The 22109-nt window shown below is 53.5% G+C and overlaps 1 protein-coding gene across 1 annotated transcript; it reads left to right on the top strand.

Annotated features, from left to right (window-relative positions):
* The first annotated feature begins 1352 nt into the window (after window positions 1-1352).
* LOC144247760 (cingulin-like) lies at window positions 1353-14760 on the top strand. The gene is made up of 19 exons (XM_077789343.1): window positions 1353-2366; window positions 2686-2777; window positions 2967-3036; window positions 4004-4095; window positions 5013-5127; window positions 6519-6677; window positions 6895-7043; window positions 7350-7476; window positions 7616-7678; window positions 7887-8018; window positions 9635-9796; window positions 10441-10611; window positions 10711-10872; window positions 11080-11169; window positions 11712-11795; window positions 12329-12453; window positions 12803-12911; window positions 13346-13509; window positions 14643-14760. The coding sequence occupies exons 1-19, from the start codon at window positions 1353-1355 to the stop codon at window positions 14758-14760; spliced, it is 3198 nt and encodes a 1065-aa protein (XP_077645469.1).
* The last annotated feature ends 7349 nt before the right edge of the window (window positions 14761-22109 follow it).

Here is a 22109-nt window from a genome sequence, read left to right on the forward strand (position 1 = left end):
AAAAATGGAGAGAAGGGGGAAGACAAGTGAAAAAAGGGGAACACCGGGAAAAAATAGGGAAATCGGAGAAAATACAGGAAAAAAAGGGGAGAAAAAGGGGAAGAAACTGGGAAAAATAGGGAAATAATGGTGAAAAAGGGGAAAAAAATGGGGAGAAAAAGGGGAAGAAACTGGGAAAAATGGGGAAAAAAATGGGGAGAAAAAGGGGAAGAAACTGGGAAAAATAGGGAAATAATGGTGAAAAAGGGGAAAAAAATGGGGAGAAAAAGGGGAAGAAACTGGGAAAAATGGGGAAATAATGGTGAAAAAGGGGAAAAAAATGGGGGGAAATGGCGAGAAATGCGGGGGGGAGGGGGGAGGGCGAGGGAAGAGGAAAACCGGGAGGAAAAACGATGGAGAAAAAGAGAACCGGGAAAAACCCGCACAAAATGGAGGGGAAAGGGGGAAACTGGGGGGGAAATGTAGGAAAAACTGGAAAAAAACGGGGAAAAGTGGGGAAAACTGAGGGGAAATGTGGGAAAAACGGGGGAAACGGAGGGAAAATGGGGGGGAAACGGGGGAAATGGAGGGAAAAACGGGAAAGAGGGAGGGAAAAACTGGGGAAAAGGGAGGGAAAATGTGGGAAAAAGAGGGGGAAAGTGGGGGAAACGGAGGGAAAATGTGGGAAAAACGGGGAAGGGAAGGGAAAATGTGGGAAAAAGAGGGGGAAAGTGGGGGAAACGGAGGGAAAATGGGGGATAAATGGGGAAAGGAAGGGAAAATGGGGGAAAAAGAGGGGGAAAGTGGGGGAATCGGTGTGGAAATGTGGGAAAACGGGGGAAACGGAGGGAAAATGTGGGATGAACGGGGGAAAGGAAGGGAAAATGCGGGATAATCGGGGAAAGGAAGGGAGAATCCGGGATAAACGGGGAAGGGAAGGGAAAATGCGGGATGAATGGGGGAAGGAAGGGAAAATGTGGGATGAACGGGGGGAAAGGAAGGGAAAATGCGGGACGAACGGTGGAAATGAAGGGAAAATGCGAGATGAACGGGTGGAAAGGAAGGGAAAATGCGGGACGAACGGGGGAAAAAGGGGGAAACGGAGGGAAAATGCGGGATGAACGGGTAGAAAGGAAGGGAAAATATGGGACGAACGGGTGGAAATGAAGGGAAAATGTGGGACGAACGGGGAAGGGAAGGGAAAATGCGGGATGAACGGGTGGAAAGGAAGGGAAAATGCGGGATGAACGGGTGGAAATGAAGGGAAAATGGGGGATGAACGGGGAAATGAAGGGAAAATGCGGGACGAACGGGGAAATGAAGGGAAAATGCGGGACGAACGGGGAAATGAAGGAGCGGCTTGTCCCGCAGCCATGGCGGAGCAGCCGCTGGACCACGGCGTCCAGATCCGCTTCATCCGCGAGCTCGGCGAGGCGCGGCGCGCCCCGCGCCCCCCGCGCCCCCGCGGCGGCTCCTACGGCGTGGCCGTGCGGGTGCGGGGCATCGCCGGGCAGCCCTTCGTGGTGCTCAACGGCGGCGGCGGCGGCGGCCACAGCTTCGGCGTGCGCATCCAAGGGGCGCGGCCCCAGGCGCCCCCGAATCCCCCCGCAGCCCGGGCCCCGGGCGGCCCCGCGGAGCAGCGCGGCGGCGAGGGCGGATTTTGGGATGCGGGGATGCGCGGGGCGCCCGCGTTCGCAGAGCGGGACGGTTCCCGGGGGGGGCCCGAGTTTGTAGATGAGGAAGGTTCGGGGGGGTCCCCGGGGGTCCCCAAGTCCTGGGATGAGGAGCTAAGGAAGGGCCCCAGATCCTCGGAGCACGAAATTCCAGGGGGATCCCCGGGGGTCCCCAAATCCTGGGATGAGGAGCGAAGGAAGGGCCCCAGATCCTCGGAGCACGAAATTCCAGGGGGATCCCCGGGGATCCCCAAATCCTGGGATGAGGAAACTTCGGGGCGATCTCGGGGCATCCCGAAATTCTCGGATCAGGACCCGGGAAGATCCCGAGATGCCCCAAAATCCTCGGATCAGCAGCCGAAAATCCCCAAATGCTCGGAGGAGCTGCGCCGATCCCAATCCCACGGGGACCTCAGCGCGCCTCTCCCCAGGAGCGGGGAGAAATTGGGAAAAAAGGACGCGGAAATTCCCAAAATCCCTGGCGACGTGGACACGGAGCCGCTGCGCTCCGTGGATTCCCTGATCACGAAATTCGACGGGAATTTGCCCCGCGGGCGAGCGGCGCGGAGGTTCCGCGGCCCCGCGGCGGCTCCGAGGAAACGCTCGCAGAGTTTGGAGGCGCGGAATTCCCGGGAATCCGCCGCGATCCCGCCCCCGAGTCCCCAAATTCCCGCCGGCTTTGGGGGCGTGCAGGAGCAGAGCGTGGAGATGCAGGTACCTGGGGGAAAAAATTCCTGAAAAAATGGGGGGTTTATATGAAAATTGGGGGCTTGCCTAAAAAAAAGTGGGGTTTTCCTAGAATATTTAAGGGGTTTTTCCTATTAAGTTTGGGGGGTTTTCCCATGAAATTGGGTTTTTTCCTACAAAACTGGGATTTTTTTTTTTTCCCATAAAACTGGCGAATTGTTTCCTAGAAAATTGTGGTTTTCCCCTATACAGTCATGTTTTTTCCTGTAAAATTGGGGTTTTTTCCCCTCTAGAATGAGGGATTTGGGGGTTTTGTTGGAATTGAGGTTTTTTTCCCTCCCGGAAGCTGAAATCCACCCCGGACCTGCTGCGGGATCAGCGGGAACTGGGGGGCAGCGAAAACCCCACCGAGCTCATCTACAGCATCCTAAAGGAGGGGTGAGGCCAAAACCCCCAAATTCCCCAAAATCCCCCCAAACCACCCTAAAATTCCCACTCCATGACCTCAGTTCCCAAATACTTTCCCCAAATTCGGGATTTGGGGGAATCCCAGTCGTTCCTGCCCTTTCCCTTTTTCCATGACTTCCTTCCCAATTTTTTCCCCCCAAATCCAACCCCAAATTCCAGGAGCTCTGAGAGTGAAATTTCCCTGAAAAGGAAAACCTCGAGGCTGCTGGGGAAATTCCAGGAGCTGGCGGTGAGCGGGAAAACTCCTGGAGTATGGGATGGCTTTGGGATTTGGGATGGATTTGGGATTTCTGGATGGGTTTGGGATTTGGGATGATGGATTTGGGATTTGGGATTTAGGATTTGGGATGGGTTTGGGATTGGGATGGCTTTGGGATTTGGGATGGCTTTAGGATTTCTGGATGGGTTTGGGATTTGGGATGGCTTTGGGATGGCTTTGGGATGGCTTTGGGATTTGGGATGGATTTGGGATTTGGGATGGATTTGGGATTTAGGATTTGGGATGGCTTTGGGATGGGTTTGGGATTTGGGATGGCTTTAGGATTTCTGGATGGGTTTGGGATTTGGGATGGATTTGGGATGGGTTTGGGATGGGTTTGGGATTGGGATGGGTTTGGGATTTGGGATGGCTTTGGGATTTGGGATGGCTTTAGGATTTCTGGATGGGTTTGGGGTTTGGGATTTAGGATTTGGGATGGGTTTGGGATGGGTTTGGGATTGGGATGGCTTTGGGATTTGGGATTTAGGATTTGGGATGGGTTTGGGATTTGGGATGGGTTTGGGATGGGTTTGGGATTTGGGATGGGTTTGGGATTTGGGATGGGTTTGGGATTGGGATGGGTTTGGGATGGGTTTGGGATGGGTTTGGGATTTGGGATGGGTTTGGGATGGGTTTGGGATTTGGGATGGCTTTAGGATTTCTGGATGGGTTTAGGATTTCTGGATGGGTTTGGGATTTGGGATTTAGGATTTGGGATTTAGGATTTGGGATGGGTTTGAGATGGGTTTGGGATTGGGATGGGTTTGGGATTTGGGATGGGTTTGGGATTTGGGATGGGTTTGGGATGGGTTTGGGATTTGGGATGGGTTTGGGATGGGTTTGGGATTTGGGATGGGTTTGGGATTTGGGATGGGTTTGGGATTTGGGATTTTAGGATGGGATGTCTCCAACATCCCAAATGTCCCGAATTCCCCAGAGTTCCGTGGGGGCTCCGGCCTCGCCCCAATCCCAAATCCTGCGGGAGGCCCTGGACAGGAAATCCCAGGAGCTGCAGCGGAGCCAGGCCCAGTAATGGGGTCACCAACGGCGGGATGGGTTTGGGGTCACCCCCATTGTCCCTTTGGGGTGTGGGGTCACCCCCAGGGGTGTGGGGTCACCCCCAGGGGTTTGGGGTCACCCCCAGGGCTGTGGGGTCACCCCCAGGGGTTTGGGGTCATTCCCAGGGGTTTGGGGTCACCCCCAGGGATTTGGGGTCACCCCCAGGGATTTGGGGTCACTCCCGGGGGTCTGGGGTCCCCTAAGGGGTTTGGGATGGGTTTCGGGTGGCCCTTTGAGGTTTGGGGTCCTCCCTGATGTCCCTTTGGGGTTTGGGGTCATTCCCAGGGATTTGGGGTCACCCCCAGGGGTTTGGGGTCACTCCCGGGGGTCTGGGGTCCCCTAAAGGGTTTGGGATGGGTTTGGGGTGGCCCTTTGGGGTTTGGGGTCCCCTAAAGGGTTTGGGGCAGGTTTGGGGTGTCCCTTTGGGGTTTGGGGTCCCCTAAAGGGTCTGGGGCAGGTTTGGGGTGACCCTTTGGGGTTTGGGGTCCTCCCTGATGTCCCTTTGGGTTTTGGGGTCCCCTAAAGGGTCGGGGGCAGGTTTGGGGTGTCCCTTTGGGGTTTGGGGTCCTCCCTGATGTCCCTTTGGGTTTTGGGGTCCCCTAAAGGGTCGGGGGCAGGTTTGGGGTGTCCCTTTGGGTTTTGGGGTCCCCTAAAGGGTCGGGGGCAGGTTTGGGGTGTCCCTTTGAGGTTTGGGGTCACTGTGGGTCCCCCTTTGTCCCTTTTGGGGTTTGGGGCCCAAAGACCCTTTGGAGACCCTCTGGACCTCCCTTAATCCCCCCAGACACCTCCAAACCTCCCCTGATCCCACCCAGCCCCCAGCAAATCCCCTCTGGGCCCCCCAAAAACCCCCAAACCCTTGATTTCCCCATTAACCCTTCGTTGCCCAGGCTGAGCGAGCTGCGAGCTGCCAAGGAGGCGCTGGAGGCGCGGCTGGGCCACCTCGAGGGGCAGCTGCTGCCCACGGACCCCAAAAGTGACCCCGAGGCACAGGGCCTCTACCAGGTACCCCGAAAAACCTCCAAAACGGGCAAAAAACCACAAAAACCGCCCAAAACCTCAAAATCTGAAAAATCCCAATAAAAAACTCACAAAGAAATGAACCCCAAATCCCCAAATCCCGAATTTGCCGTTCCCAGGAACTCCTGGAATCCTGGGTAGACTTGAGGAGGCTTTGGGATTTTTTGCCATCCCCAAGTACCAATTTCCCCATTCCCAGGATTTCCAGGAATGCCAGGAGCAGCTGGAAGAGGTTTTGGGGTCACAGCCACATCCCAAGTCCCAATTTTCCCATTTCCCCAAGTTTTCCCATTGCCAGGAGCTGCAGGAGTGCCGGGAGCAGCTCCAGGAGCTTGTGAGGGTTTTCACATCCCAAATCCCAGATTTCCCATTCCCAGCAGCTTTTGATGGTTTTCCCCATCCCGAATCCCAAATTTCCCATCCCAGGAGCTGCAGGAGTGTCGGGAGCAGCTCCAGCAGCTTTTGCGGGTTTCCCCCATCCCGAATCCCAGATTTCCCATTCTGAGGAGCTTTTGATGGTTTTCCCCCATCCCAAATCCCAGATTTCCCATCCCCAGGAGCTGCAGGAGTGCCGGAAGCAGCTCCAGGAGCTCTTGTGGGTTTCCCCCATCCCAAATCCCAGATTTCCCATCCCCAGGAGCTCTTGTGGGTTTCCCCCATCCCGAATCCCAGATTTCCCATTCCCAGCAGCTTTTGCAGGTTTTCCCCCATCCTGAATCCCAGATTTCCCATTCCCAGCAGCTTTTGCAGGTTTTCCCCATCCCAAATCCCAAATTTCCCATTCCCAGCGGGTTTCCCCCATCCCGAATCCCAAATTCCCCATTCCCAGCGGGTTTCCCCCATCCCGAATCCCAGATTTCCCATTCCCAGCGGGTTTCCCCCATCCCGAATCCCGGATTTCCCATTCCCAGCAGCTCTTGCAGGTTTCCCCCATCCCGAATCCCAGATTTCCCATTCCCAGCGGGTTTCCCCCATCCCGAATCCCAGATTTCCCATTCCCAGCGGGTTTCCCCATCCCGAATCCCAACTTTTGCCACCCCAGGAGCTGCAGGAGTGCCGGGAGCAGCTCCAGGAGCTTTTGCAGGTTTCCCCCATCCCGAATCCCAGATTTCCCATTCCCAGCGGGTTTTCCCCATCCCGAATCCCAGATTTCCCATCCCCAGTGGGTTTCCCCCATCCCGAATCCCAGATTTCCCATTCCCAGCAGCTTTTGCAGGTTTTCCCCATCCCGAATCCCAGATTTACCATTCCCAGCGGGTTTCCCCCATCCCGAATCCCAGATTTACCATTCCCAGCGGGTTTCCCCCATCCCGAATCCCAGATTTCCCATTCCCAGCGGGTTTCCCCATCCCGAATCCCAACTTTTCCCACCCCAGGAGCTGCAGGAGTGCCGGGAGCAGCTGCGGCGCCGGGAGCGGGAGCTGCAGGCGCTCCGGGGCGCCCTGAAGGCCGAGGTGGCCGCGCACGATTCCCACCTGGAGCGGCTCCGGAGCGAGGTGGAGGCGCTCCGGGCAGAAACGGAGCGAGCGGCACAGGTGGGAATTCGCGACGGGAATTCGGGATGCTGCTGGGAATTCCAGCCTTCCCCCCGTGTTCCAAACCTCTGAAATGCGGGAAAAATCCCCGGCGGAACACGGGAAAAACTGGGAGGAATCGCTCTGGGATTTCCACGGACTCGGCACCGATTCCGTGGATATTTTGGCTCGAATTCCCAGGGAATTTTTTTTGGAGAATCTTGTAAATTCCTTGCAGGAGAAATCCAGCCTGGAGCAGGAACGGGAAAACTTGGGAATGCAGCTCCGGAATCTGCGGCGGGAGCTGGAGGAGAGCACAGAGGAGACGGAGCAGTGGCGGGAAATGTTCCAGAAAAACAAGGAAGAGCTCCGGAATTCCAAGCAGGAGTGAGTCTTGTGCCTTGGGGAGACCCGAAATTTGGGATTTTCTGACGTTTTCCAAGCCGTATCCCAAAAAAATTGGGAATTTTCTGGGGTTTTCCACTCTGAATCCCAAAAAACTGGGCCTGGGGAGTGCTGCGGGATTTGGGAAGCCTCAAATATGTGAATTCTCTGGGATTTTCCACCCCCAAAACCCAAAAAAGGGGGATGGGGGCGGATCTGGAGCTCCCAGTTCTGGGATTTTCCAGGATTTTCCACTCCAAATCCCAACGAAACAGGGTCGGGGATTTTGGGAATTGTTGGGTTTTCCAGGCTGCTGCAGGTGCAGCTGGAGCGGGAGGAGTTGGAGGAGGAGCTCCGGGAGCTCCGGGAGCGATTCCAGGCGGCGCGGGAGGATCGGGATCGGAGCGACCCCCAGGAGCTGGAAAAGCTCCGGAAGGTGGGAGAAATCCGGGGAGTTCTATCCCCAAATCTGGGATTTTTTTGCCCAAAATGTAGGAATTTTTTTTTCCCCCAAGATTCGGGATTTTTCCCCAAAAATCCATTATTCTTCCCCCAAAATTTGGGATTTCTCCCAGGAGCTGGAGCAGGGCCGGAAGGATCTGGAAAAGCTTCGGGGGGAGCGGGACGAGGCTGCCCAGGTAAGAGGAGGAAATCCCAGGAATCGGGAAGTTTTTGGAAATTTTGGGGGAATTTTTCAGAATTTGGGGTCCCAGATTCGCTCATTGTGGGCTCTGCCAAAATTGCCCCAAGAATTTAAAAAGAATTCCCACAAAATCCCCCCAAAAAGCCTGCAAAATCCCCCAAAATTCCTCAAAAATCCCCCCAAAATTCCCCCAAACCCCCAAGGCCCAGATTTCCCTTGGATCGGCACTGGAGGCATCAGAGGAGGCACGGAAAGTTCTGGAATCGCAGCTGGAGGAATCCCAGGAAGAGCGGGAAAAGTGGGAACAGCTCCGGGAGAAAGCGGCCGAACTGGAGGTACTGGGAATTCCCAAAAATCCAAACTGGAGGTACTGGGAATTCCCAAAAAAATCCAAACTGGAGATTCCCAAAAATCCAAACTGGAGGTACTGGGAATTCCCAAAAATCCAAACTGGAGGGACTGGGAATTCCCAAAAATCCAAACTGGAGGTACTGGGAATTCCTGAAAATCCAAACTGGAGGGACTGGGAATTCCCAAAAAAATCCAAACTGGAGATTCCCAAAAATCCAAACTGGAGGTACTGGGAATTCCCAAAAATCCAAACTGGAGGTATTGGGATTTCCCAAAAAAATCCAAACTGGAGATTCCCAAAAATCCGAACTGGAGGGACTGGGAATTCCTGAAAATCCAAACTGGAGATTCCCAAAGATCCAAAGGGGAGGGACTGGGAATTCCCAAATATCCAAAGGGGAGGGACTGGGAATTCCCGAAGATCCAAACTGGAGATTCCCGAAGATCCAAACGGGACGGACTGGGATTTCCCAGAGATCCAAACTGGCGGGACTGGGAATTCCTGAAAATCCAAAGGGGAGGGACTGGGAATTCCCAGAGATGATTCCCAGAGATCCAGTCTGGCGGGACTGGGAATTCCCAGAGATCCAGCCTGGCGGGACTGGGAATTCCCAGAGATCCAGCCTGGCGGGACTGGGAATTCCCAGAGGTGATTCCCAGAGATCCAAAGGGGAGGGACTGGGAATTCCCAAAGATGATTCCCAGAGATCCAGCCTGGCGGGACTGGGAATTCCCAGAGATGATTCCCAGAGATCCAAAGGGGAGGGACTGGGAATTCCCAGAGATCCAAAGGGGAGGGACTGGGAATTCCCAGAGATGATTCCCAGAGATCCAGCCTGGCGGGACTGGGAATTCCCAGAGATGATTCCCAGAGATCCAGCCTGGCAGGACTGGGAATTCCCAGAGATCCAGCCTGGCGGGACTGGGAATTCCCAGAGATCCAGCCTGGCAGGACTGGGAATTCCCAGAGATGATTCCCAAAGATCCAGCCTGGCGGGACTGGGAATTCCCAGAGATCCAGCCTGGCGGGACTGGGAATTCCCAGAGATGATTCCCAGAGATCCAAAGGGGAGGGACTGGGAATTCCCAGAGATGATTCCCAGAGATCCAGCCTGGCGGGACTGGGAATTCCCAGAGATGATTCCCAGAGATCCAGCCTGGCGGGACTGGGAATTCCCAGAGATGATTCCCAGAGATCCAGCCTGGCGGGACTGGGAATTCCCAGAGATGATTCCCAAAGATCCAAACTGGCGGGACTGGGAATTCCCAGAGATCCAACCTGGCGGGACTGGGAATTCCCAAATATCCAAAGGGGAGGGACTGGGAATTCCCAGAGGTGATTCCCAGAGATCCAGCCTGGCGGGACTGGGAATTCCCAGAGGTGATTCCCAGAGATCCAGCCTGGTGGGACTGGGAATTCCCAGAGGTGATTCCCAGAGATCCAGCCTGGCGGGACTGGGAATTCCCAGAGATCCAGCCTGGCGGGACTGGGAATTCCCAGAGGTGATTCCCAGAGATCCAGCCTGGCGGGACTGGGAATTCCCAGAGATCCAGCCTGGCGGGACTGGGAGTCCCGGTGCCAAGCGGAATGCGGGCGCAGGCGGAGCGCGCGGCGCTGGCCGGGGCGGCGGAGCGGGAGCGGGAGCTGCGGCGCCGCCGGGATTCCCTGGAATCGCGCCTGGAGCGGGCCCAGCGGGAGCTGCGGGATTTGGGATCGGCGCTGGGCCAGGAGCGCCGGCGGCGGGAGCGGCTCAGCCACGAGGTGCGGGAAGAGATTCCCGATTTCCCCGGAATTCCATGGAGCGGGGCGTTTCAGGCTTGTTATTTTATTTTTTGGGATTTGGGGGTAATTTGGGTTTTTTTTTTGTGGAATGACGGGATTTTTAATGGAATTTTAGGTTATTTCCTGGAATTTTGTTTGGGTTTTTTTTTTTTTAATGGAATGTTTGGGTGTTTTTTTGTGGAATTTGGGGATTTTTTTATTTTTTTGCTAAGTTTGGGAGTTTTTTCATGGAATTTCAGGACATTTAAATGGAATTCTGGGTTTCTTTTAAAATGGAAATTTTTGGGTGGAATTTTGGTTTGTTTTTTTTTTAATGGAATTGTGGCATTTCTTCATCCCAAAATCTTCGTCTTGTGGGACTGGGACCTCTTGAGAGGTTTGGGAAGAGATTCCAGGGCTTTTTCCCAGAAAATCCCTGGATTTTTCAGGGCATTTTGGGTTTTTTTCATGGAATTCTTGGGTTTCTTATGGAATTCTGGGTTTTTTTTCCGTTGAATTCTGGGCTTTATCCATAGAATTTTTAGCTTTTTTCATGGAATTCTGGGATTTCCACCCCAACCCCCAGATCCCATTTTTGGCACCATCCCACAGAATTCCCCATCCCGAAATTCCCATTTTTTCAGCTGGAGCAGATGACAGCGGAGTCCCAGAGCTCCCTGGCCTCACTGAGATCCCAACTGGAAGAATTCCAGGAAAAATCCCGCCGGGAACTCATGGATTCCCAAAAAATCGCCCAAGACCGTGAGACCGAGGCGGAAAAATTCCAACAGGACCTTGGGAAGCTCCAGGACGAGGTTTGTTGGGAATTCCAGCTGATTTTTCCCAGGAATTCTGTGGATTTTGAGGGAAAAATCCAGCTGGGAATCTGGGGGATTTTGGGGTTTTTCTGGCAGATTTCCCAGCTGAAGGAGACGATCCAGGAAAAGCGGGAAGAGCGGGATCGGATCCTGCTGGACAAGGAGCTGCTGCTCCAGAGGCTCCAGGAGCTGGAGCAGGAGCTGGAAAATGGGAAGAGATCCCAGGAGGAGCGAGCCCGGCATTCCAAAGCTCTGGAGGTGGGGATTCCTGAAAAAAAAAATCCTGGAAAACTCTCCAAGAAATGAAAAAAAAGATTCCCGTGCCGCTCCCAGAAAATTCCTCCCAAAAAAATAACGGAAAATTCCTAAAGAAGTCCCGGAAGATTCCCAGAAATTTCCCCCCAAAAAAATTTTTCCAAAATTCCCAGAAAATTCCCCCAAAATTCCATGCCAAATTCCCATCAGGAAAAGTCCAAACGTTTGGAATTGGAGCTGGACGAGGAGCGGAGCTCGGTGGAGCTGCTGAGCGAGAGGGTGACCCGGAGCCGGGACCAGGTAAAATCCTGGGAATTTTGGGAATTCTCGGCAGAAACGCAACTCTCCCAGAATTCCAACCCCTCCCTCCAGGGATCCAGCTGGGAATTCCAGCTGGGAATTGTCAGTTGGGGCAGGAGTGGGGATCGGAAGAGGCTGGGAAGAGGGATATAGAATTCCTAAAGGAATTCCGGATTTTTGGTGCTTGGGTGGAATTTTGGGGGTTAAATCCCAGCGTATTCTGAGCTCTTCCCAAACTTTATTCCCTCCTTTTCCCCCCAAAATTACGAGGCATAAGTGGCATAAAATGAAAAATTTTCCCCAATTTTTCCAATCGGGAATAATCCCAGGGATACATTTCCCAGAATTCCCAGAGAATCCCAGTGCCTCCTCCAATCCCGGAAATCCATGGAAAAGTCCATGGAGAATCTGTGGAAAATCTGTGGAAATCAACGGAATTCCATGGAAAAATCCATGGAAGTATGTGGAAAATCATAGGAAAAATCGATGGAAATCCATGGAACGTCCTGGAGATTCCCGGATTTTTCCGTTTTTCTTCCCAGATCGAGCAGCTGCGGGCGGAGCTGCTCCAGGAACGTTCGAGCCGCCAGGACCTGGAATGTGACAAATCCTCCCTGGAGCGCCAGGTGCGGGAAATCCCGGGAAAATTCCCCCAAAATTCCCTGGGAAAATCCTGGGGAAATCCCGGGAAAAACTCAGGAAAAATCCCACGAAAATCCCTGGATCTAGCCTCTAATCCTGGCGGGAATGGCCCCAGGGAGAACCCAGATTTCATGAGGAATTCTGGGAAAAGAATCCTTGGGAATGGGGTCATCATTCCAAGGAGTTTTCCCAGTTTTTTCCTGCTTTTTATCCCGCTTTTTCTGGTTCTTTCCTGGTTTTTTCCAGCTTTTCCTGCTTTTCCTTTGGTTACCAGTCCCAGTTCTGGGGTCCTCTGCCCTCTCCCAGTGCGGTTTTCCTGCAGAATTCCAACGGAATTCCCACTTTTCTGTGCGGAATTCCCACTTCTCCCTGAAGACAAGTCCCAGAATTCCCACTTTTCCCACCTTCCTGACTCCTGGAATCCTGCAAAGAATTCCTGGAATTCCTCCCCATTGGGAAACTTGGCAAAACCAGGAATTTCCGGGGGCTCAGGGGGATTTTTGGGAATTTTTCCCAGAACAGGGAGCTGAAGAACCGGCTGGCCGCTTCCGAGGGGCAGCAGCGGAATTCCGGGAACAGCCGGAATTCCCAGCTGGAATCGCAGCTGGAAGAGCTCCGGGAGCAGCTCCAGGCTGAGGAGAGGTGCCCCATCCCAATTCCCAAATTTTTCCAATCCCACTTCCCAAATTTCAAATCCCTGATCCCAAATATCAATTCCCGTATGATCCCCACTTCCCAAATCCCAAATTTTTCCAATCCCAGTTCCCAAATTTTTCCAACCCCAAATCCCAGTTCCCAAATCTCAAATCTCAATTCCCAAATTTTTCCAAATCCCGAATCCCTTAAAAATTCCTTGGCAAATGTCTTAAAAATTCTTAAAAATCCCTTAATATCCTTGAAATTCCTTAAAATTCCATAAAAATCCATACAAATCCCGTTGTCAGGCTGCTCCAAAGGGCGGGGAATCCATGGAATTCCCGTTTTTCCGTAGGGAAAAGAGCGTCCTGCTCTCGTCCAACCGGAAGCTGGAGCGGAAAATTAAGGAATTGTCGCTGCAGCTGGACGAGGAGCGGCAGAGCAGCAGCAGCCACAGGGACCAGGTGGGGCTGGAATTCCTGGAATTCCATGGAAAAACCTGGGATAGGATTCAGGGTTTGTCCCAGAAATCCCATCTGAGCCACGACGGGGAATCCTGGAATGGTTTGGGCTGGGAAAGATCCCAAAGAACCTTAAAAATTCCTTCCGAATTCCTTCAAAATCTGAGGCTGGGGACATTCCCACCATCCCCGGGATGGGAATCCATGGGAATAATGGAGCTTGGATCCTGAAGATCCCTAAAATCCCACCCAAGGAATTCCTGGAATGATTTGGGATGGGAAAAAAAACCCCCAACAATCCTTAAGAATTCCTTCCAAATCCCTGACAAGTCCTTTAAAATCCTTAAAATCCCGAGGCCAGGGCCATCCCCTGCAGCCCAGGATCCTCCCAGAATTCCCAAATCCCAAATCCGAGCCCGAATCCTGGGAATTCCCAGCTGAGCCTGCGGGTGAAGGCCCTGAAGCGCCAGGTGGATGAATCCGAGGAGGAAATCGAGCGCTTGGAAAACGCCCGGAAAAAATCCCAGCGGGAGCTGGAGGAGCAGCAGGAGCTCAACGAGCAGCTCCAGCGGCGCCTGAAATCCATGGAAAAGGAGGCCTGGTAAGGAATTCCCAGCTGGAAAATTCCAGGATCCGTGGGAAAGGTTCCTAAAGCCATGCAAAGTCCATGGGAATGCCCCAAATCCCAAGGAAAAAGCCCAAAATTGATGGGAAAGGGTCTAAAGGCATGGAAAAGGAGCCCTGGCAAGGGAATGCTGACCTGCAAAAGGCCGGGAATTCCATGGAAAGGGCTGGAATTCCATGGAAAGGGCCGGGACTCCATGGAAAGGGTCAGGAATTCCATGGAAAGGGATGAGAATTGCATGGAAGGGCTGGAATTCCATGGAAGGGCCGGGAATTGCATGGAAAGGGCTGGAATTCCATGGAAAGGGCTGGGAATTCCATGGAAAGGGCCGGGATTCCATGGAAAGGGAGGGATTCCATGGAAAGGGAGGGATTCCATGGAAAGGGAGGGATTCCATGGAAAGGGCCGGGATTCCATGGAAAGGGATGGGAATTGCATGGGAGAGGCTGGAATTGCATGGAAAGGGCCAGAATTTCGTGGAGAAGTCCGGGAATTGCATGGAGAGGCGGGAATTCCATGGGAGAGGCGGGAATTCCATGGGAGAGGCGGGAATTCCATGGAAAGGGCCGGAATTCTGTGGAGAAGTCCGGGAATTGCATGGGAGAGGCGGGAATTCCATGGAAAGGGCCGGAATTCCGTGGAGAAGTCCGGGAATTGCATGGAGAGGCGGGAATTGCATGGAAAGGGCCGGGAATTGCATGGAGAGGCGGGAATTCCGTGGAGAAGTCCGGGAATTCCATGGAAAGGGCTGGAATTGCATGGAAGGGCCGGGAATTCCATGGAAAGGGCCACAATTCCATGGAAAGGGCCGGAATTCCATGGAAAGGGCCGGGAATTGCATGGGAGAGGCTGGAATTGCATGGAAGGGCCGGAATTCCGTGGAGAAGTTCGGGAATTGCATGGAAAGGGCTGGGAATTGCATGGAAGGGCTGGGAATTGCATGGAAAGGGCCGGAATTCCGTGGAGAAGTCCGGGAATTGCATGGAAAGGGCCGGGATTCCATGGAAAGGGCCGGAATTCCATGGAGAAGTGCGGGAATTGCATGGGAGAGGCGGGAATTCCGTGGAGAAGTGCGGGAATTGCAGGGAGAGGCGGATTTTCTCCGGCAGGCGCCGCGCCGTGGACTCGGCGCTGCGGGACGAGCGGCTGAGCTCGGATGAGGAACTCGGATCCGCCGGCATCGCCTCCCTGCTGAGCGAGGCCAGCCTGCAGGCCAGCTCCTGCTGACTCCGGGAACGCGGGAATGTGGGAATGTGGGAATGCGGGAATGCCAGGAATCTGGGAATCCGGGAATGCGGGAACGCGGGAATGTGGGAATGCGGGAATGCCAGGAATCCGGGAATGCGGGAATGGGGGAATGCGGGAATGCGGGAATGTGGGAATGCGGGAACGTGGGAACGCGGGGATCCGGGAATCCGGGAATGCCAGGAATCTGGGAATCCGGGAATCCGGGAATGCGGGAATGGGGGGATCCGGGAATGTGGGAATGCCAGGAATCCGGGAATCCGGGAACATGGGAATCCGGGAATCCGGGAATGCGGGAATGTGGGAATGTGGGAATGGGGGAATCCGGGAATGCGGGAATGCGGGGATCCGGGAATGCGGGAATGTGGGAATCCAGGAATGCGGGAATGTGGGAATCCGGGAATGCGGGAACGCGGGAATACCAGGAATCCAGGAATCCGGGAATACGGGAATACCAGGAATCCGGGAATCCGGGAACGCAGGAATCCAGGAATGTGGGAATGCCAGGAATCCGGGAATACCAGGAATCCGGGAATGCGGGAATACCGGGAATCTGGGAATACCAGGAATCCAGGAATCCAGGAATGCCGGAATCCGGGAATGCGGGAATGCGGGAATGTGGGAATGCGGGAATACCAGGAATCCAGGAATCCGGGAATCCGGGAATGTGGGAATGCCAGGAATCCGGGAATACCAGGAATCCAGGAATGCGGGAATGCGGGAATGCGGGAATGTGGGAATGCGGGAATACCAGGAATCCGGGAATCCAGGAATACCAGGAATCCGGGAATCCGGGAATGCCGGAATATGGGAATGCGGGAATCCAGGAATGCAGGAATCCGGGAATACCGGGAATCTGGGAATGCAGGAATCCGGGAATCCGGGAATACCAGGAATCCGGGAATGCAGGAATCCGGGAATATCCGGGAATGCGGGAACGTGGGAATGTGGGAATGCGGGAATCCGGGAATGCCGGAATCCGGGAATACCAGGAATCCGGGAATACCAGGAATCCGGGAATGCCGGGAATGCGGGAATACCAGGAATCCGGGAATACCAGGAATCCGGGAATACCAGGAATCCGGGAATGTGGGAATGCCGGAGTCAGCGCTGAGGCCGGGACTGGTTCCAGGATTGCTCGTCCGGGGATCAGCCTGGGACCGTCCCTGGGATCGGCCCCCTCCTGCCGATTCCCGGGAATTCCAGAGCCGGGAGCGAGTCTGGGATCAGCCCCGGGATCCCTGGAATTCTGCTGGGATCAGCCCTGGAATTGTGGCTGGGATCAGCCCTGGAATTGTGCTGGGATCAGCCCTGGAATTCTGCTGGGATCAGCCCTGGAATTGTGGCTGGGATCAACCCTGGAATTGTGCTGGGATCAGCCCTGGAATTCTGCTGGGATCAGCCCTGGAATTCTGCTGGGATCAGCCCTGGAATTGTGGCTGGGATCAGCCCTGGAATTCTGCTGGGATCAGCCCTGGAATTCTGCTGGGATCAGCCCTGGAATTCTGCTGGGATCAGCCCTGGGCTGTGGCTGCTCCATAGGAAACGAGGCCATGAAGGAAAAAGGGCCGGGACCCCATGGGAATCCCGGGATTTCCTGGACCCCGTGGGAATCCCGGGATTTCCTGGACCCCGTGGGAATCCCGGGATTTCCTGGACCCCGTGGGAATCCCGGGATTTCCAGGGATTTCCCAGCTCCTGGGAACACTTTGGGGGAATCCTGGGGTTTCCCGATTCCAGTAATTTTTATTCTGCTCCCGAAGATGTTTGCAATAAAATCCATCGGTTTAAGGGCAACAGAGTCTGGAGTTTTTGGGAATTCTGTGTTGGAATTCTTGGCGGGAATGTTCAGGAATTTTCAGGAATTCTGGGTGAGAAATTATTGTGAATTTTCAGGAATTCTGGGTGGGACTTGGGAATTCTCAGGCAGGAATTCTCGGGAATTCTGGGTGGGAATTCTCAGGAATTCTTGGTGGGAATTTTTAGGAATTGCGGGGTGGGGGGGATTGTTGGAAATTCCTGGGAATGGTTGGGAATTCTCAGGAATTTGTAGGGGGAGCTTTTGGGAGTTCTGGGCGGGAATTCTCGGTTGGTAATTCTGGGTGGGATTTGGGAATTCCGGGCGGGAATTCTCGGGAATTCTGGGCGGGAATTCTCAGGAATTCTCGGTTGGTAATTCTGGGTGGGATTTGGGAATTCCGGGTGGGAATTCTCGGGAATTCTGGGCAGTGCCACCACTGTCCCCACACCTCCGTGCCTCAGTTTCCCCCAAGCCTTGGGGACATCCCAGGGACAGAGCGGCCGGAATTCCCTTTTCCCCCAATTCCCTTTTTTCCCAATTTCCCCCTTTTTCCCCACTCCCCTTTTTTCCCAATTTCCCTTTTTTCCCCACTCCCCTTTTTTCCCAATTTCCCTTTTTTCCCCACTCCCCTTTTCCCAATTTCCCCTTTTTCCCCAATTCCCTTTTTTCCCAATTTCCCCTTTTTCCCCACTCCCCTTTCCCCACTCCCCTTTTTTCCCAATTTCCCTTTTTCCCCACTCCCCTTTTTTCCCAATTCCCCTTTTTCCCCACTCCCCTTTTTTCCCAATTTCCCCTTTTCCCCACTCCCCTTTTTTCCCAATTTCCCCTTTTTTCCCAATTTCCCTTTTCCCAATCCCATTTTTCCCACTGCCCCGCTTTCCGCAGTGGTCTCGCCCCGGCCCGTTCCCTTTTTTCCCAATTTCCCCTTTTCCCCATTCCCCTTTTTTCCCAATTTCCCCTTTCCCAATTTCCCCTTTTTTCCCAATTTCCCCTTTTTTCCCAATTTCCCCTTTTTCCCCACTCCCCTTTTTTCCCAATTTCCCTTTTTTCCCAATTTCCCCCATTTTTTCCCCAATTTCCCCTTTCCCCCCCCCCTTCCCGCAGTGGTCTCGCCCCGCCCCGCTCTCTCCCATGGGCGCGGCCGCTCTCATCTCGGCCCGGGGGGGGCGCGGCGCTCACCTGGCGGCGCTCACCTGGCGCAGGGGCGGCGCTCACCTGGCGGGGCGCTCACCTGGCGCAGGTGCGGCGCTCACCTGGCGCGGGCGCTCACCTGGCGCGGCGCTCACCTGGCGCGGGTGCGGCGCTCACCTGGCGCAGGGGCGGCGCTCACCTGGCGCAGGTGCGGCGCTCACCTGGCGCGGGCGCGGCGCTCACCTGGCGCAGGCGCTCACCTGGCGCAGGCGCTCACCTGGCGCAGGTGCGGGCGCGGCGCTCACCTGGCGCAGGTGCGGAGCTCACCTGGCGCAGGCGCGGAGCTCACCTGGCGCAGGCGCGGAGCTCACCTGGCGCAGGTGCGGAGCTCACCTGGCGCAGGTGCGGAGCTCACCTGGCGCAGGTGCGGAGCTCACCTGGCGCAGGCGCGGGTGCGGCGCTCACCTGGCGCGGGCGCGGCGGAAGCGGCGGGGCCATGGCCGCGCTCCCGGGGCCGCCGGTGAGGACCCGACCCTTCCCAATCCCTGATCCCTGATCCCAAATCCTGATCCCAAACCCCAAATCCCAAACCCCAAACCCCAAATCCCCAAAATCCCCAAAACCTCCCCAGCATTTCCTGCGGCGTTCCCAAAAACTTCCCGAATCTTCCGCCAAAATCCCTGGGCTCCTCCCGGAACTCCCGAGATTTCTTTCTTCTCCTTTTGGAATCCCTTTGGAATTCCCGGGATCCCGCCCCGAATTCCTCGATCCTTCCCAAAGTTCCTGGGTCTCTTCCCTAAAAATTTCAGGACCCTTTCCCGAAATTCGGTCCCCAAAATTGCCGGGCCTCTCCTTGATCCACTCCCGGAACTCCCGTGCTCTTCCCGCCCTCCTGGGAGGAGTTTGGGGGATCCCAAATCCTCTGGAATTCCCGGGACCTCTTCCCAAAATTCCCCAAATCCTTCCCACAATTCCCGAAGCCCTTAACCAAAATCCCCGGGACCCCTCCCTAAAATTGCCGCGTCCCTCCCTTTCCTCATTCCGGGGATTCCCGGGATTCCCGGGATTCTCCCTCCCTCTGGAACGACTTTCGGGGCATCGCAAATCCCTTTGGAATTTCCGGGACCCCTCCCAAAATTCCCTCGGGATCCCTTCCCTAAAAACCCCGGACTGCTCCCCACAGTTCCCGGGTCCCTTTTCCTCATTCCCGGAATTCCCAAAGTTTTGGGCGATCCCAAATCCCTTTTTCCCACCTTCCAACCCCAAACCCGTGCTGGAGTTTTCGGGATCTTCCCGGCTCCGTTTTCCCATGGAATTGCCGGGAATCCCTCCCCAAAATCCCGATTTTTTTGGGAATTCCGAACTCCAGGTGGGCGGGGCCATCCCGGCATTTTCCAGTTGGGATTTGAGGAGTTTTCCCAATTTTTTTCCCGATTTTATTTTATTTTATTTTATTTTAATTTAATTTAATTTAATTTTATTTTATTTTATTTTATTTTTATTTTTATTTTTATTTTTATTTTTATTTTATTTTATGTTTTTATTCTTCCTTTTCCCAGCCAGTCCTTGAGGCGGGACTGGTACATTCCCAAAACTCCAACCCCGCCCCAAATCCCGGGAAATTTGGGAATTTTGTGTCTCAAATCCCACCAACCACAGGGTTTTTATGGATTTGGCAAACTCTGGGAGTTTTCCTGGGATTCCAGGCTCCTTTTCCTGCTTTTCCAGAGGCAAATTCCTCATTCCCAGCATTTTAAGGAGCAGTTTGGGATTTCTGGGAATTCCCAAAATTCCCCACTCATGAAGTTTTGGGATTCCCGATTCCAGAATTTTTGGGATTCCCTCCCCATCCTTCCAAGCTTTTTGCAAAAAACCCTTTAGCATTATGGAAAAACCTTGGAAAAATTGGAAAACTCCCCTTTGAAATTTGGGGATGGGGTCACCTTGAAATTCTGGGATGGAGTTGGGATTTTGGGATTCCTCATCCCAGGATTTTTGTGATTCCCAAAATTCCCATTCTTGGTGAATTCCCCAAAAATCCCCCCTGGGGCTGGGCTGGGCAATGAAAATTTAGGAATTTTGGGAATTTTCCAGTTCAGGGCAGATTTTTCCCAGCAGGAGCTGAGCATGAGGCGCCCCACGGAATTCCCAGAATTTCCCAGCCTGGAAGATTCTGGAGGAGGCCCCAAATCCAGCTGGAATCCAGAGGTGAGGCCTGGAATTTTTGGAAAATTCCCCCCCCAAAATCCAAATCTGGTGTCGCTTTTCCTCCTCTTTGTCCTTCCTGATCCCAGTGGAGAAATCTGGGAAGGGTGGGATTAATCCTGGATTTTTCCCGGGTTTGTTCCCATTTTTATCCCAGATTCTTCCGGGATTTATCCCAGATTTTTTGCCCCAAATGCCGATTTTTGGCCTCGGTTTAACCCTTAGGAGGCCGGGCCGGTGCTGAGGCTGCGCCTGCCCCGAGACCCCCCCGGGGAGCCCCGGCCCAAACAGAAGGTGTGGAAAAAGGGAATGGGGGAAATCTGGGAATTCCGTGGGGGAAATCCTGGGAATTGCAGGGGAAAATGAGAATTCTGGCGGGAAATGTGAGATTTTGGGGGAAAATCTGGGAGTCGGGGGCGGGGGGAGGGAGGGAAAGGGAATTTTTGGGAGGAAAACGGGAAAATTTTGGGGGAAAAATGTGGGGTTTGTGATCGTGCTGGGAATTTTGGGGGGAATTGTGGTGGAAATTCTGGATTTGGGTGGGAAGTGGGAATTTTTTTGGGGAAAAGGGGAATGTTGGGATGATTCTGAGAATTTTTGTGGGGAATTTTTGGGTGAAAATCAGGACTTTGAGGGGGGAAAGTCAAATTTGGGATTTTTCTGGGAATTTTGGGGGAAATTCTGGGAAAAAACAATTTGGGGTCTTGGGGGGAAGTTTGGGAATTTGGGGGGTAAAACCAGGAATTTTGGGGAGGAAAATGGGAATTCTGGGAGAATTCTGGGATTTTGGGGGTGATAATTCAAGATTTTGGGGGGGGAAATCTGGGATTTTGTGGGAAAATCCAGGATTTTTGGGATCATTTTGGGACAGGGAACGGGCTCGTGCTTTTCCCAGATTTATCTGCAGCAGGAAACAACTGAAAATCCTGGATTTTCCATGAAAATCCTGGCATTGTCCCTCCAAATCTGGGACTTCCGGGACAATTCCTACCCAGCCACCACACTTGGGGTGGCAAATCCCAGTTCCGGGATTTCCCCAGGAATTTTTTCCCAAAATCGCCGCGTTTTCCCCCAAAGCCGGTGGGCAGAGCCTTCGCCATGGTGGCCAAGAGATCCGATGGGAATTCCTTGGCCTCGGAGTGCGTCAAATCCAAGGACGGCGACGAGGAGATCATCAAGGTGCCCCAAATCCTGGGATTTTTGGGGCTTTTGGGATCGTTCCGAGGGAGAAAAGGGGGTGGTGAAATTCCCATCGAAATTCAGGAAAAATTCCAGCGAAAACGGCCCCAAATTCCCCGAGTATTCTCCCAAAATTCCCACAAAATCCCCCGCAAAGTTCCCCTGAAATTCCCCAAAAGTTCCCACAAAACGATGCAGGAATTCACTAATTTTGGCCTCAGAATTCCCAAAATCCGGGAACGGGGATGAGGAGATCCTCAAGGTGCCCCAAATCCCAGGGTTTGAAGGGTTTTGGGATTGGGGGAAAAGGTGCCTGGGATGGTTTGGGAATTTTATCCCAAATTCCAATCAAAATCCTAGCAAATTTGTCCTCAGATTGTCCCTAAATTTCCCGAACATTCCTGAGAAATTCCCCACAACTTGTCCCCAAGTTCACTGCAATTCCAAAAAAAATTCCCCAAAGCGACCACAAAATTCCCCAATATTTTCCAAAAATTTCTCCCAAATTGCCCCAAAAAGTGACCAAAAAATTCTCACAAAATTCCCCACAATATTCCCTTCAAGTTCCCACATTTTCCTTGGATCTGGGGATGGATTTGAAGGGTTTTGGGGAATTCCAGGTGGATTTCCTGGGATTCAGTTTGGATTTTGGGAAATTCTATGTGGAATTTTGGAAATTCCGTGTGGAATTTCAGAGCATTCCAGGTGAATCTGGAGGAAAATCCCGTGTGGAATTTTAATTTTAGAGATAAAATACGGATGGTTTTGGATTTAGTGGGAATTCGAGGGACCCCAGGTGGAATTTTGGGAATTCCTTGTGGATTTCAGGGAATTCCACTCCCTGGGAGCAACACAGGCGGGGAAACCCCTCCCAGAAAAAAACCCAGAAAATTCCAATTTAACGGGAAAATTCGGGGACAAAAAATTCCAGGAAACGTTGGGAAGCGTTGCCCCGACCCCTCCGGATCCGCTGGAATTCCTGGAGAGGTTCAGGAAATTCCCAATCCCGTTTTTA

Source organism: Lonchura striata, chromosome 33 (genome assembly GCF_046129695.1).
Source record: "Lonchura striata isolate bLonStr1 chromosome 33, bLonStr1.mat, whole genome shotgun sequence".
Taxonomy (NCBI): Eukaryota; Metazoa; Chordata; class Aves; order Passeriformes; family Estrildidae; genus Lonchura; species Lonchura striata.